The following is a 17,220-nucleotide window of genomic DNA, read 5'->3' as shown; positions in this document are numbered from 1 at the left end:
GGGAGAGCCGCGTGGAACGTGGTAAGGCGCCCTCGGCAGCGCGGCTACCCCGCGCAGGCGCCTTGATGTCAGAGAGGAATAGAAAGTAAACACACAAACAGCTTCAAGGAGTTCCTAGTTATGATTTCCTCCTCTTAATTTGTGACATCCCTCCACGACAGATCATTTCATAACATGCTATCGGTTTGGTCTTCTACAATTATCACATGGAGAAACTTTAAATTTACGTTTTTCCCAGTTTTGGCATCTATGGAAGAGAAGTCTCTTTGTATTGATTTGCTTTAATTTCATCTTATTCTTATATAATTACAAAATATACGGAAAGAAAGAATGTAGCTCTGTTGTATTTCGTTATTTACATTCTCTTTTTTCATTTTGTACTTTCATATTTTTTTTTATTTTTATACATGTTTGTGCGTATTCTTCTGTTCCTGTTTCTTCTACTTCAGGCATGGGCAACCTTTGGTGACCCGCGGCTCTGATTTACATTCTTACTTAAGTTTGCAGGCCGACGCCTCGCCTGATGCGACAGGGGTGCTCCTAGCGCATCACGTCGCAACCATAGTGTTCGTGAAGTTAATGTTTGTGAGGCAATGCATCTATATGAATGGTGTCTCCTTCCCGACAGGCTACCGAAACAAATTACTCTCTAGAAAGTCGTTTTTGAAAGTAAATCATTTTTATGTTCACCCGGTCCTCAAATGCTTACATTCATTTATGTGTCGTGATTTGTGTTTCTTTACTTAAGACAATTTTACGGTAGCTGTTTTAAAAAGTTCTGTAGTAAAATTCTGCAACTTTGGGAGTAAAGGGACAAAGGTCATGATTCGTAAATAAATGTAAACCTCCTAACATAGGGTGCCAACTACCCTGAGACGTCACCATGGAAAAATTAACACATCTAAAAGGAGCTGGTTTTCGATAAATGATAATAAATTACTTTGAGTTTCAACTGTTACAGTGATCTAATGCTACAGTGGACAAGAATTATTTACTAATTTTAATAGGAGAAAGAACAGAAAAACAAAATACAGCATCAGAATGGCAACCCCAGTCTACAAGCAATATTTGCGACTTTTGACCACAGACAGGTCACAGGAATTTTAGAAATTTAGGGTGTCAATCTCTACAAACACTATTAACAAATATTTTTAAGTATTTGTCCAAAAATACTTTTCATGGATGATCGCCTAGCATGGGTTCTTTTAGGGACACTAAATAAATTACGTCATGACTCCTTTGTTCACTTTAAAAATTTTAAAAGCCTAAATCTGACCTATTACACAGAAACCAAACTGGAAAAATACGAACAACAGAATGTGGAATACCCGAATCTACATAACGGGTGGAGTACAATGTGAGCGCCTCGCTCCCCCACGAATTTATTCCGCGAGCCGATTTGGAAACAATCGCTGGATCCAGTCAGCGCACGTCCTGTTGCCCACCTCTGTTCTACATTTTCAATCGACAGAGATATTTTTATGATCAAGAAAGCCTATTGAGGTGCCTTTCTTTTTTCCTCATTCTTTCGTGCATTTGTATCTATATTCCCTGATATGTCGTGAAATGAAATAAGTTTAGCTGTAAGGAGACAAATGTACTCGTACATTGAATGATGATTATTCGAGTAATACTTTTGTGATAAGTCATGAACATGATTAGCGTTGTCTTGTTTCCGAAGTGTTAAACAGGCGGCGCTGAGACCCCTCCCGGTCTTTTAAGAACAGTCAGTCTTCGGATGTTCGTTATTGTCAGTCTTCCATATTTAGAGCTGATGATGAGTCCGAGTAGTGTTCGGCTGGAAATTGAACTTGGCTGGAGGTCGGCACCACAGTCGCGTTGCATCAACGATTTGAAATTTTATCGATGACAGAGTTTGAGCAGCACTTGGGGGATGTTGACTGTTTATGGTACTTTCCAGTGATGTATGATGTCGCAGCTGCAGAACTTAAACGTTACACGAGTTTTCGTTTACTCCATGACGAACTTCGGCGTAGAGTGAATGTGCATCGCCTACGAACATTTTCAGTAACATATAACCGGCATTCGAGCTTTGGTTTTACTATCCAGTTAGCTGATTCGACTGAGAACTTTTTAAAATATGATTCACTATTGACGCAATCTAAACTGCACTTAATTGTGATTGGAAACTGACATCAATCTAAAAATTTTATGAATGGCTATCGTATTTCGTTGTGTTTCTATTGCAAATAAACGTAGTCACTGTTATGACTACATCACTTAGTAGTTATGTTCCGTTCTTTTCTCATTCTAATTAAATACTTTAGTGATAAGTTATTACTGCAGTATGTGCAGGAGTTCGTTTCTGCTTGCCTGGCAAAACCCGCCAAAACCCATCATACATACAGAGGTCTGCAACTGCAGAGGCACACTTTGTCGTCAGCGTTGTTTACTGGAAAAGTAACTGACTTCAAGAATCCTAGTACTAATCAGAGAACGCAGATGCAAATTGTCATGATTATCTTCTCAACAAGAAGGAGTCGGCTTGAACTTTTGTATTTCTTGCGAACTTCCTAAATTCTACCGTCGTTCATCGGCACTCTGGCTTTCACATAGCAAACGTTAGCAATTTGCAAATCGTAGTTACACAGAATTATGTTTTCGTTCAATTTGCCTGAAATTATGTTGAATCTCCCAAGCGGAATGTGAATTTTGTTATAATGCTTTGCGTCTTGCATCATATTTTACCTTCATTTTTATGGGCATGAAACTGCTGGCTTTCGCCTTATCATTTACATCCAATAATTATATATAGTCATTGATGGAGAGCACTTATTGTGTTATCGGTATCTTTATTAGTTCTTAGGTTAGCTCTTTCAGCAGTAATCTACGCATATTTTCTCATTTTCTTCTTCCACATCTCTTCCATTGATTTTTACACCTCGGTGTTACAGAGAACTTCTACTTTGTCTTATTATTTTTACTGTATCAGTTTCTCACTTCATAGTTCCTTTCCTTGCTGTGCAATTAGAACCCATACATTTTTACGTTCAAGGTTCCGCTGTTGTACGTTTATATACAGCAACCGCAAGAGCACAGTCAAATGCATTTCGGAGAGTTCTTCCTCATGTCGAGCGTTCGCAGTCCATTCACATATGGAGAGAAGGAGGAATAACTTTTAAATGCCTCTGTTTACGGGTATACCGTACTTAGTTTAATCTGGTGCAGGCTGGGTGATACTACTTCTGAGGCTATATTACATAACTAGATAACTTTGTTAATACTGCTTCTCGAAACATCGAATCATTTTGCTGTGGGATACTTGGTGTCTAGCTTCAGCAGTCTGCCAGTTCTGGTTTTCACCATTTTCCTGACACTCCCCCGCGAACCAACAAAATCTGCGACCATTCCTGCTGCATCACATGTATAAATTCATTATAAATTCTTTGTTATTACTGCTACGAGTACTACAAAGATAAGTAATATTCTATGATGGTGTGTTGTATTTATTGCAGTTACACACCAAGTAATTAATTTATGTCTGTGATGACCGTCCTCAGATCTGAGTACAAACAATTCTACAACAATATCGAGCCACCATATGTTTGAAGTTGTTCATCGTTGAGAAAACTTAAATCTGGCATAAAATATTAAAGTAAAATACGGATTTTCTAACTACACTCCTGGAAATTGAAATAAGAACACCGTGAATTCATTGTCCCAGGAAGGGGAAGCTTTATTGACACATTCCTGGGGTCAGATACATCACATGATCACACTGACAGAACCACAGGCACATAGATACAGGCAACACAGCATGCACAATGTCGGCACTAGTACAGTGTATATCCACCTTTCGCAGCAATGCAGGCTGCTATTCTCCCATGGAGACGATCGTAGAGATGCTGGATGTAGTCCTGTGGAACTGCTTGCCACGCCATTTCTACCTGGCGCCTCAGTTGGACCAGCGTTCGTGCTGGACGTGCAGACCGCAGAAGACGACGCTTCATCCAGTCCCAAACATGCTCAATGGGGGACAGATCCGGAGATCTTGCTGGCCAGGGTAGTTGACTTACACCTTCTAGAGCACGTTGGGTGGCACGGGATACATGCGGACGTGCATTGTCTTGTTGGAACAGCAAGTTCCCTTGCCGGTCTAGGAATGGTAGAACGATGGGTTCGATGACGGTTTGGATGTACCGTGCACTGTTCAGTGTCCCCTCGACGATCACCAGAGGTGTACGGCCAGTGTAGGAGATCGCTCCCCACACCATGATGCCGGGTGTTGGCCCTGTGTGCCTCGGTCGTATGCAGTCCTGATTGTGGCGCTCACCTGCACGGCGCCAAACACGCATACGACCATCATTGGCACCAAGGCAGAAGCGACTCTCATCGCTGAAGACGACACGTCTCCATTCGTCCCTCCATTCACTCCTGTCGCGACACCACTGGAGGCGGGCTGCACGATTTTGGGGCGTGAGCGGAAGACGGCCTAACGGTGTGCGGGACCGTAGCCCAGCTTCGTGGGGACGGTTGCGAATGGTCCTCGCCGATACCCCAGGAGCAACAGTGTCCCTAATTTGCTGGGAAGTGGTGGTGCGGTCCCCTACGGCACTGCGTAGGATCCTACGGTCTTGGCGTGCATCCGTGCGTCGCTGCGGTCCGGTCCCAGGTCGACGGGCACGTGCACCTTCCGCCGACCAACATCGATGTACTGTGGAGACCTCACGCCCCACGTGTTGAGCAATTCGGCGGTACGTCCACCCGGCCTCCCGCATTCCCACTATACGCCCTCGCTCAAAGTCCGTCAACTGCACATACGGTTCACGTCCACGCTGTCGCGGCATGCTACCAGTGTTAAAGACTGCGATGGAGCTGCGTATGCCACGGCAATCTGGCTGACACTGACGGCGGCGGTGCACAAATGCTGCGCAGCTAGCGTCATTCGCCGGCCAACACCGCGGTTCCTGGTGTGTCCGCTGTGCCGTGCGTGTGATCATTGCTTGTACAGCCCTCTCGCAGTGTCCGGAGCAAGTATGGTGGGTCTGACACACCGGTGTCAATGTGTTCTTTTTTCCATTTCCAGGAGTGTATGTCGCAACCTCTGATATTATGGCGGTTTACATGGAAGTCCAGACTAGCTGCATTTTTACTGTATCCTGTATATGAACTGAAGTCTCACATCAGCTCTACCTACGACTGAGCCCATGTGCCCCAGTGCCCTCCATTTTTAACTGTGGCATACCGATATCTTTATAACATATGTCACATACTTACGCCTCCAACAAAGGACATCCAGAACAGCATACCTCACACAATCTACCCAACAAATTATCCAGCTAACATAGCAATTGCCTCTACTACAGCAACTCGGTGGTTCTACAATTGTTCATTTTGACTGTTATCACTTCTACAAATCTAGTTTGCCCGATTTCTAAGTTTGCCACTCTCTTATCTGTTTCATCTTATTCCCTTCTCTGTTTTATTTTATGTAGGAATTAAGGCAGCGTATTTACCCAATAGATTGTGTTTGTGTCGCCTGCTTGGAACTGATCAGTTGTGAAATTGCCATTTATGCTGTTTTCTTGTGGGAAATGACCTCACAGATATATAAGGGAGCTAAGTTCGAAACAATGCGTCTCTTAACTTAATCTAATTTCAATAGAAATAATTCCAGAATTGTGAACGGTATGAAGCTGCAGCACGTGGTCCTCACGACGTGTGACGTAATAGCAGGTAGCGCTGTAGACTCTCGACACACTTGCCACGATTTTTCACGAGGGCTTTAGGGCTGAATGGAACTGAGTCCCATTTGATGCCGTTCGCTATGTACTAAATCATCAGTTTTGCAAGATCGAATACCATTCGTTAACGAAGACCGTATGGTCATCATGTTGGATGGAGATTCATCTGACCTTAACCGAACTCTCAGATATTTTCCATTCTCACTTGTTTGTTTCGTGAGCAGACAGAACATTCGTTTTTGAGATACACTAAAACCGTGCACGTCTCTAAAATACCATACACCTGCGATATCCACGTTGAGTTGTGTCTACATTTTAAGACGTCTGGGGAGGCTTGCCATGAAAAATTGTGTCAAAATCTTCGCATATTCACCGTTTATTATAAAAGGCTGATATTGATCATAATACGAGTACAAGCTTAACCTGTGTGACTACATTTCTAAGGACTGCATTGCTTGAAACCGACTTTCATAATAATCGTGTGACTTTGGATTATCTTCAGGAGTGTATTGGTTAGGATGGCTATCCATTTCCTCTGATGCGGTCCAGCAGGTAATAGTCAATTTCCTCTGGTGGCTTAATCTCTGTGCTTCACACAGTGGCGACGCATAGTCGTCTTTAATATGTAGCAGATGCGTGTGTACGAAACCTGTAACCGTCTGCATAAAACTGATCTCTGATATCATAAGCTGACTGCAAAGTCCCATGCTAAATGTCACCAAAATTTTGAACTACTTATGGATCTCGATTATCAGGATTAACTACGCCCCATCTGAGACCCTTTGTTATAACCTTCCATCGTTGTTGAATTACTTTATTTTTACATTAGAGGACTCTTTGTGAATCGTCCAGTATTGAAAGTAATTAAGATGAAACGTTTATCCTCCCCAAAATTTGAATGTCTTCCTATTGCCACTCTGCACTCGCTTTCCTCCAGAAACAGTTATAGTTCTGCAGTAAACGTTCAGATTGAAGAGGATGGTATTTTTTCTGTTAAGTAAATATGCATTATGCGATAGTAAAAATGTATTTATAAAGAATACAATAGGTATGTTTCTGATTGGGTTACTTACTCGTCACGTCATATACCAGAACCATTTTGGGGTCGTAGCGCCCGGTGGCCTTCATTTCTTTCTCCAACGTCCCATCGTCACCGAAGTCGAATTTGATCTCTTTGGAGGCCTTCAGAGTCTCCAGCTCCAGCTCGTCGGAAGAGCTCCGGCCCGTCGCCCCCTTCGTCACTGGGGTCGCCTTGCTGGTCCTGTGAGCTGCTCTGACACGACCGCCGTGCTTCGTGGCGTGGCTTGACTTGTGGTGAGCGTCAGCAGCTGCCACCACCAGCAGCACCAACAGAGCAATGGTGCACACGTGAGATCCCATTGGATTTGGCTCGCACCTATTTGTAAATATTTTTTGTATATAAGATTCAGTACAGTAACAAATTACAGTATAGGAAACGAAAAATAAACATATCTAGAGTTTCGACTATTTAAATCGAAAAACGAAATGGAGTAATTCATATACTCACACGGAGAATTAGGACTTTTACGTATAAACTGCTGAGTCAATAACAGCCAGCTAGTGCAAGTGCTCCTTGAAAGCACCCTGGGGGATGGGGCTTAAATGGTAGGTAATGGAGTAGCCTGTTTATCAGTTATCTTAAATACGGGGATGGCTTGCACACGGCTAATGCTACGCAACAAAGGGACGTGGATAGGAACATTTAATGACCGTGTGGCTAACAGCGTGTTCCTGTTTCCCCTAGAAGCTTACCATATCACTGCTGCAACTTCCAACAAAAATTTTATCCTGAAAATGTTTATGTAACTAGCTGGAAGTTGTGAGTGCACGCAAAATATGAGAACCACAAATATCTGGTACAGATACACATAGAGTCTACCAGTAAAACATATTAATTTGTGCTGCAAATTTCAGACTATTACGGTCGCACAACAGACGTAAACTGTGGTTAGTATTTGAGCCGGAGTGGCCCACGTTCTGTACGCTAGAGCCTAATGTCGTGCTGTCCAGTCACACAGTTTGTTTAGCAACACCTCAGTCACTCAGAAGTAGCTGTTCTAATTATTAGTTTCTTGTAATTACCGTTACTTCTTCCTAACCCTGCTACCAACCATTCTACGAGCGTATCTCCTAACCATTTTAATTGCACTTGGTTCATAAGTCCTTCTTCATTTACAATGTTCACTGAATTATGGTCGAGTCCACGATTGGCGCTAAATGTTGCCTCTACGAACACACGAATGCAGAGAGTATACTTCCCTTAAAAAATTTGAATTAGATTTGCTCATGGACTCTGATGTTCCCTGTATACCTTTTATAGTGTAGGTTTTAACTCCTTTTCGGCAACACGATAGGTGGCATTTTCAAGGCGGCGGATCCGGTTATGTTCGAGGCGTCCACAACAAAATGTCACTCACAATTCCTTAACTATCACACTCTGCGTTCTCGAGGGAGGCAACTGCTGTTCAGAGGCGGACAGGGACACTGCAGTACGCTTACATCTTTAGTGCTGATTCGAGCGTCGAAACAGACTGGTAAACATTTTGGACTTCTCAAGAGGACTTTGACGAATTTCGTTCTCGAAAACTACTCATGTTTTCTGGAGAATTTCCTGCAGCCCTCTGGGGAGGTTGATAAAGCCAATACTTTTGGCACCACATACCCACTATATTTGCGTTGCTGAGGTGGTGCATAAAAGAGCAGATACCTGATTTCTGGTAGTGACTTAGCTTCAAAGTTGATAATCACGAAGTAGATTAATTTAAGGAATTCTGCTATCTAGGTATCAAAATAAATAGTGACGGGCGGAGAAAAGAGGACATACAAACCGAAGTAGCCTAGCACTGGAAAAATGGCGTTCCTGGCGAAGAGAAATGTAATGGTACCAGCCATAGGAAGAAATTTTTGAGAATGCACATTTGGAACACAGCAGTGTGTGGTAGTGAAAACCGTAACAGGAGAGAATCTAATCATTTGAGATATTGTGCCACGGAAGGATATCGAAAGCTAGGTGAACTGATAAGGTAAGAAATAAAGAGGTTCTCCACAGAGCCGGTAATGATAGGAATATATGTAAAGCAATGACAAGAAGAAGGTATATGATGATGAGTGATCTGTTAACACATCAGGTAATAACTTCCATTTTAGTAGAGGAGGCTGTAGAGGGTAAAATTCTAGAGGAGGACAGAGAATACAAGCAGCAAATAATTGAGGAGGTAGGTTCAGCAAGTGCTACTCTGAGATGAAAGGTTTGACAAAGGAGAGGAATTCGTGGCGGGCCGCATCAAACCTGTCACAAGACTGATGATACAAAAAGAAATAAAAGGAAGTGAACTACACATAAGAAGGCGCGCTGGCACGACGATGCACGGTAGCGAGAGGGAGTGAACCACCTTAAGCTTCAGTCAATTGCGCTATTTCATCTCCTCTAGCTTTCGCGTGCACTTCGAGATGTGCTTAAAATATTTAGGGTGAATTTCCGTGTTCATATGTAAGGCGGGGCAACATATCTGCTGTCGCGGAAGTAATAACTTGAATGAAGTAAACACCACAAATATTGGGTTAACAAGCGACAGCTTTAGTATTCGCTGTATTCAAATTTGTGTACAGAGAGTCACAAGTAGAAAAAAGAGCCAGTGCCGTACTTACTCTAGAACTGAAAGTTATCAGGGTAGAAAATAAGCGGAACATGTGGTTTTGGACAGACAGAAGGCACAATGGTGACACCACAAAATATGTTCCGTTGCGTTCTTACCCCGTCAGTGCAAAAGGTTTCAGGACTGAATTACCAAAAATTAGAGAAAAGTTAACATGGTGCATCTAATGTTTCAGGTGCTCTACATAGTAGCTCCCACACTTGAATATAATGTACAAAACGTTCATACAACTATGCGAAACTGCAAAAAGAATGCTTATTTCGAATGTTTATTCAACTCGCGAGTCATATCCGTATCTGCTTCAGTCGTGGGGGGAGGAACCGACAGCAATTCTGCACTTTGTCGTCCCGTGGTAGATTCCTATAGATAGCAACCAAGTCTTATCATCCGTGATGAGATTTTGTAGAAAAGAATAGCCCGCGGTTTTCATTTCAATTTTTTTTTTCGCAAGTCAAGATTTGCTGACAAACTGCTCACAATATCCTCTCTTTCAAAACTCTCGGGAGAATGTCTTAGCCAGTTGATTTGGAGATTTTGAGGTCGTTGTTCCATTGCGATCTGCGACACAACAGTGTTGACACACTACGGTCTAAGTTCACTATTTAGCTCTGCCTGCCCGCAACGGACTGGTGGAATGCACGTCTGTAATGTACAGTTGTTACTTCAGGTTTCCACAGTAGTTATTGCATTGAAGTCACTTTTACCCCAGGAATTCCGGACAGACAGCACTGCACATTGAGCAGCACTAACTCGCACTCCAGCACAGACCCTCGTTGTGAAGCATCTCGTGTCTCCAGAAGTCACCGATTCCTCCGCTGGGAGCTCTTGATTTTATTTTCCCCACAGATAAAGGTCCATGCGTATTCAATCAGGTGAACATGCAGGGCGTTTTATGTTTGCCGTAACACCGACCCAGCGATCTCAGCCAGCGAGGGTTTTCAAACGACAAGTAGTAGACATTGTGAACATTGATTTGCTCTTGGTTTCTTTACACAACGTCTTGCACAGAAACCAACTCCACTTTATAGTTTTCATAGACACCATTCGTGGAATAATAAACGATTTTGATACTCATCCGTTGAAGCTGTTGATCGAGTGAAATGATGAAAGTCTGCTGTACATTGGTGTGTAGTACTCGTACAACGTTCCCTTGATTAGTCGCACTCACACATTCTAGCTGCAATTATTCTCCCACCGTTGTTCATACTTACTGGCGTATTTTATCCTTTTACACTTCGAATATCTTGAAAGTGTTTTTACATTCCTTAGATAGACTCATAGTGAGGGCCTGACAAATAGTAGGATACCTTTCAGCATACAACTGCGCAGTTACTCTAACGGTTTAGCAGTAATCCCTACATACGCCAACCACATCCCCTTTTTCGACTGTCGTGTATATTGCAAAAATGTGAATAGCAAAACGACTTGCGTGATCGCTACAATAGCCGAGCAGTCTGTTGGACTTCCATCAAATAGAAAGTCATAGGAACCGTAACTGACTTAAATGTTTACCCTCATTTCGCACAGTTGGGCAGTCGTTTGTAGATTTTCGTTTCCTGGAAACAAATCAGGTCTTTGTGACTTTGTCATCCGTTTAGCACTTGATCAGCTTCCACAGATGTTATGTTGCTCGAATCTTCTCCGAAAGTCCCTCAGTATCACAGGAAAAAATATGAAGAGCATTCAAATGAAAACCGAACACCCGCCACAATTGGAATTTTTCTGTTAGCCGCACGCTTTAAAACATGTATCACACTGGAAAACGAGGCGACCAACTCACTTTTATAGAAATCCATCGGCTTCCACTTCCTCGTCCGACTGAAACTCGACTATCAGGGAGCCCATGCAGTCGAAGAGGAAGGTCATAATGACCTTACTGGAACTTGTGTGAATAGCTTTGGATGTCTTTGGCGGAGGAAATGTGGGATATTTCCGCTTTGGGGTTTCCTTTTATCCTCGGGCTGTCCGAACGCTGTCGGACGGAACCATCCTGTTACACGGCAATGCCCCCTACTTCATCCGTAAGGCCCAGAACTTTCACCCTGTGATTTTCATATCTTTGGCGAGCGAAAGGAAAGCATGAGTGGACGTCGGTTTCAGTCAACGAGGAAGTGCAATACTGTGTGCGGTTGTGGATCCGTCAGCGGCCGATCGCGTTCTACGAAACAGGAATTGATCGTTTTGCTTCCCAGAGAAGTAAATGTCTTAACGCGCTGTGGCTGGAGCTCGAGTTTCATTTGACTACCCGTCATATATACATCCAATGAAAAACTGTATTAAGTATCAGTGAAAAATCGAAGAGCTCATTTTCGTTTTCGATTATAGTAAATACAGAATTGTAAATAAGCTTATTTTTTAAACACGCTGTAGTGGCAATGCTCTTATAGGAATCATAATTTTGGAATTTAAAGTGCGGTGTAGTTACAACAATGAGAATGTTCATACGTGTCTTCTCTGGTTAACCAAAATACATTTTCTCCTTATAGTGTGCTAGTTGGGCCTCACCTCCGAGTGTCACTCACTTGCCGAATGGCACCATTCGCTGAATCAAGATTGGAACCTAGGTTCTTTCAGTTAGAACACATGTTAATCACTGACGCGTCTCACTTCACACAGAGTGTTTCCAGGATCTCGTCCTGTCGGCCACAATTATCTTTCCCACAAACAATTTCGGGAAAATCCCAGGATTGTTCACAGGACTATATTTCACTCAGTAGTGTCAATTTTTCAACAAATTTGACAGTGATGACTCCCCCGTACCTATGTCTCACACTGTACTGAAAATTCCACTACCGTAATTGTGCCCGCTTTAACGTATAAAATCCTGTGAACTAGGCGCATAGCGAGACAACAACTACAGAAGTAGTAGTGTGCAGAAATCTTCGTGGATAGCTGGAACCTACCTCCAACTCTGCTTACATCTGTTACTCTTTCAGTTGGTATTTGGTTGCCATGTAAAACTGCACAAACCTACCCCATCGTAGCACTCAATAGCTACATTTTCAGAGTGATTATTCTGTCTTCAGATATCACTCCCAATCCGAACTGACCATACCCAAATGAGTGAATTCTAATTCGGTATATGCTTTACGTATGCTGTGAACATGTGTTAGTAGACGTATGTTAAACATGAATGCACTGAACCGAGCATCAGTGTCGCCTCCTGCTCGGTACTTAGAGAGGATCGCGTTATGCCACATTCTTTTTACTTCTGAGTTTTGAAAATTTCCTCGCATGGATTTCTAAATACGCCTTACTACCCAATAGCGTCTAAATTGGCCATAATCCTCTGTTCATATTCACAGAGAACTGCCATCACTTTCCTGAACGAACTTTCAAGTTTCCAGCAGATTCTCACAATTAACTGAAAATTTTCTCTCTTTAAATACAGACTAAAATTACATCTGATGTCCGCCCCTGGTAGCTGCGTGGTCAGCGCGACGGAATGTCATACCTAACGGCCCGGGTTCGATTCCCAGCTGGGTTGGAGACTTTCTCCGCTCAGGCACTGTGAGTTGTGTTATCCTTGTTGTCATCATTACACCCCCATCGACAAGTAAGTCGCCGAAGTGGCGTCAGTTCGAAAGATAGGCACCAGGCGAACTGTCTCCCCGGCGGGAGGCCCTAGCGACACAGCATTACATAATTACATCTTATGCGAAGGGTACATATTTCAGTAAATATTGGGGAGAAATCAGTATTGCTACGTGAGAGGTGGTCGTGTCTTTACAGAATGTCCCGAGGTATTGTTTAGGAATAGGAGCAAGAATTCAGCAATGTACAGTAGATATTCAAAATCGTAAAGAGACTGAGAATGAAGAATACACTGATACGTCATTTTGTATACCAACGTCGAAGAAAAATCAGTACGTTAAATTATTAGTAAAGTTGCAGCAAACCTTCGCAGCACGGAAATAAGTCCTAGATTATAAGAGGACATGATAAAAAAAGAAAATCTCAGCATTTGAGATATGGTGATACAGAACGATGTTGAGATTTGGGTAGACTGATAAGACAAGGAATGAGGGAGGTTCTACGCAGAATAGAAGAAGAAATGAATATTTGAAAAATATTCACAATAGGAAGTTTCGGGTAGCAGGACAAGTTTTAAGACAGCAGGAAATGATTTGCATGGAAATGGAGCAGTTTATTAAGAAATTGAAACAAATGAGTCCTCGGTCACAATTATTTTAAGTGTTATTGACCAAGTTTTAACACTTCTTATAGTGCCTCCATCAAAATTAAATAATTAAAGTGGCCTATAACAAAGTCATACATTTATAGGAAAAGATATTTCTTATATAAAGATATTTAAGTACTGACTAAAAATAAAAGACAGAGGCAGTACTTACATTTCACATATATAGTAATTAACAGGCCAGAATGGCTTTAGTCACAAAATATATAAAAAGGAAAGCATGAAAGCGAGCCACTATGGGCTGCTCGAACATGTACAGCCCCAGGTTTATTTTGAGTCATCAGTCTTCTGACTAGTTCTATACGCCCGCCACGAATTCCTCCCTCGTGTTAGCCCCTTCATTTCGAAGTAGCACCTTACTTCCTTAGTTATTTTGTGGCCAATTTTGTCTTCCACTACGGGTTTTCCCTTCTACAGCTCTGTCTAGTACCATGGAAGCTATTCCCTGCTGTCTTAACACGTGGCCTGTCATCCTGCCCCTCCTTCTTGGCAGTGTTTCCCACACATATCTTTCCTCGCCGATTCTGCGGAAAACCACCTCATTTCTCATCACCATGGTTGTACAGTACCACATCTCAAACCGTTTGATGCTCTTTTTTCTGCCTCAGTTTCTCTGAGGACATTAATATTATTAGCAAATCTGATGATTGATATATTTTCAGTCTGTGATTCGTTCTATGGGTGAAAGATTGGATCCATGTGTTACATCCTTTTTCATTTGAACACCTCCTTCTTCGTTTCCCGTTCTTATTGTTCCTTTGTCACAAATACCCGTTTTTTCTTATGGCTTACACAAATTCTTCTGAGAATATCGTGCATCTTGCACTGTTTTATATTGTCGACTCTTTTCCTACGTCACAAATTCCACGAAGGCGTTTCGTTGTTTCTTAAATCTTGCTTCCATTATTAAGTGAAATGCCATAACTGCCTCTCTGGACTAGTGCAGTTATTCGTAATTACAATTTAGCTTATAAACTAACGTGTTCAGTGCGTTTCAGAAACTAATGGTGAGAACAGTTATGGGAATACTAGGAAATTATTCGCTGATGCAAAAATTTTTAAATGATATTTTACTTTGGATATATATTATTTAAATGACATAAATAAATTGGAAAGTCTTCTTAAAACAAAACTTGGATTAAGAAATTAAAAAAGAAGAAAAAATAAGATAGATGCGAAAAATGGCGAAACCAAGAGAAGGTGTTTTGAAATGTTGAAACTAGGATAGAACAAAGCAATATTACACAACTTTGAAGGCGACGGCAAGACAGATCGTAGGAGGCTAAAATAGTTTTATACCTTTAATAACCACTGAATCATTTAAATATTTCGCATTCGGGAGCACGACGGTTCAATCCCGTCTCCGGCCATCCTGATTTAGGTTTTCCGTGATTTCCCTAAATCGTTTCAGGCAAATGCCGGGATGGTTCATTTGAAAGGGCACGGCCGATTTCCTTCCCCATCCTTCCCTAACCCGAGCTTGCGCTCCGTCTCTAATGACCTCGTTGTTGACGGGACGTTAAACACCACTAACCTAACCTTTAAATATTCACTTAGAATGCAGAAAATGTGACTGAAACAGTATGTTCTATGCAAAACACTTCGTAGGGGACAAGTGCGCATAATGAAAAAATTAGGGTATGTGAAACAGGAAATTTGATAAAAATTAAATGAACGACCATACTACGAAGTGAAGTAATTAAAAGAAATAGTGGACGAATAAATATACGGCTCAAAAATGCACAAAGGTGTAGAATGTCTGTAGAAGCTGTGTCTACGAAGATGTCGCATAGGAGAGTGAAATAAAGGAATCGATCGAAACAGTGAAAACACAGAATAAGAGAACGATGCTTTCTTTAGAAGCTGATCGCGTAGAGCATTCTCCCTGAGAAGATTTTTGAGTATCATTTTTGAACCAACTAGGGAGCATTGAGGTAACGGCAAAAATGAACTCCACTGCTCCAGCAACCTGTACAAAGATTGTCGCTATCGAGAACTAAAGCGCCAAACGAGACGATATTTTCAGCAGTGGAGTGCAAGAGCAGTATACCCAGATAAAGGTCCAGTAAGCCAAGGCTGCTGAAGGAAAAAGACTTTGCTAATTTGTCGATTGAAGAACAAAACGGCACCTGCTACTCAGCAGCTCTTTCTGTTTCTTTGCTTTTGCCTTGCTTCCTTACTTCTTTTTGTGTCACTTCCGTACCTCCAACCACTCATTCTTATTTTTTACTCTAATACCTGTTTAGGAAGCAGGATTGCATGTTGGGTACAATTTTCAACTGTGCTTACTTTGAGCTAAGAAGGTAGCCAAAACCAGTAAATCAGAAAGTAACAGCCTAAGAACACAAATGGAGAAACAACATGACCAACTGCATTATTATGTAAATTTCATAGAATAGCAAAACAACTGCACAATTATCATTCCTGAAGGCATATATTCACGATGTGGTGAACCCTAAACCAGCTCACTGTAATGTATCTTACCCGTATTAGGAAATGCTATGTATATTTTGCTGCCTTAATGCACTGTGCGCTGTCGTGATTATGAAATGTAATGTACATATCGCTACCTTATCGCACTGTGGGTTGTTACAATAATCTCTGCTGTGCATATAGAGCGCTCATGGAACCTTTTAATGAACTATTTTACTATTGCTGAGATTGTACGAGATATATTACCACGACTGATACGAAATGAATCACTTCTGTTCTGCTCTTGAATCTGAAAGGGACGATGTAATATTATATTATAATAAATTCTATATTTCATACTTGCGGCTTTCATTCGAGAGGGGAATAGAAACGTCCTTGTAATTGAAATATTTAATTTGTTATTTTTGTAATATCTCAGTTCTTTGAGAGCTCATCGAAATTTTTAAGGAAACTTTCTGTGTAATACATAATATTAAAATAGCTCCTACTTATCCTCTTGTGTGGTGCGTACTCTTTGGTAATGATCTCTTGATTTTGAATTAATTATTAGCGACAGAAACTGAACTTTCTTTTGTTCAGTTTCGGAAGAAATGGTTATTTCTATTTGAATGTACAGGTTCACAGTAAATTGCTTCACCATACAAGACGAGAGGGATGGAATATTGCACTACACTCTCCGTTCGCGAAATAAGTTGTGGTTCACAAAAGGGACAGCATAAATTCAAGTGTTAGGATTCCACATACTTTCTGGCTCCAGGAAAGACAGTAATCTGAAATAAATATATTTCTCATACATATCAGAACTACAACGTCAAGTAAGGAATTTAAATTGTATTGGTTTCATTTGAATCCACCACATGTTCCTAACAACCAATACGCTTCGACTTACCTTACGATGATCACCAAAGGCGTATAATGCGGCGTCTCCTGTAAGTACTTACGCTCGCTGAACTTTTATAGGTGCATTTTGCAGCAGGTTTGCATATTATCAACTTGCAGAAGGTCAGCAATATTCACACTATCTTGTAATTATCAACTACAACTTTCTGCAGCATTCCATCAAGGAAAACAAAGGAAGCCGATATGAACTATGTCACTAACGTGCAATTACCCATTTCTCATAGTTTAATTTATACAGTGGGGACATTCCGCTCAACGCTTCCGTGGCGTTCGATAAGGGATGGGTAACGCCGGGATCTTACCAATT

At 41.6% G+C, this 17,220-nt stretch overlaps 1 protein-coding gene across 1 annotated transcript in view; it reads right to left on the bottom strand.

Moving 5' to 3' along the window:
- The window catches only part of LOC126353962 (protein yellow-like), a 40,019-nt gene extending 23,081 nt beyond the window's left edge, over window positions 1-16,938 (bottom strand). Inside the window, exons 1-2 of the mRNA XM_050003267.1 lie at window positions 16,903-16,938; window positions 6,779-7,101 (exon numbers count right to left, since the gene is read on the bottom strand). Of these exons, the coding sequence (XP_049859224.1) occupies window positions 6,779-7,085 (307 nt within the window). The 5' untranslated portion in view covers window positions 7,086-7,101; window positions 16,903-16,938. The remainder of the gene's footprint in view (window positions 1-6,778; window positions 7,102-16,902) is intronic.
- Between the last annotated feature and the right edge of the window lie 282 nt (window positions 16,939-17,220).

This window comes from Schistocerca gregaria, chromosome 3 (assembly GCF_023897955.1).
Source record: "Schistocerca gregaria isolate iqSchGreg1 chromosome 3, iqSchGreg1.2, whole genome shotgun sequence".
In the NCBI taxonomy this organism is placed as follows: Eukaryota; Metazoa; Arthropoda; class Insecta; order Orthoptera; family Acrididae; genus Schistocerca; species Schistocerca gregaria.
This window is presented reverse-complemented; position numbering and strand designations above follow the sequence as displayed.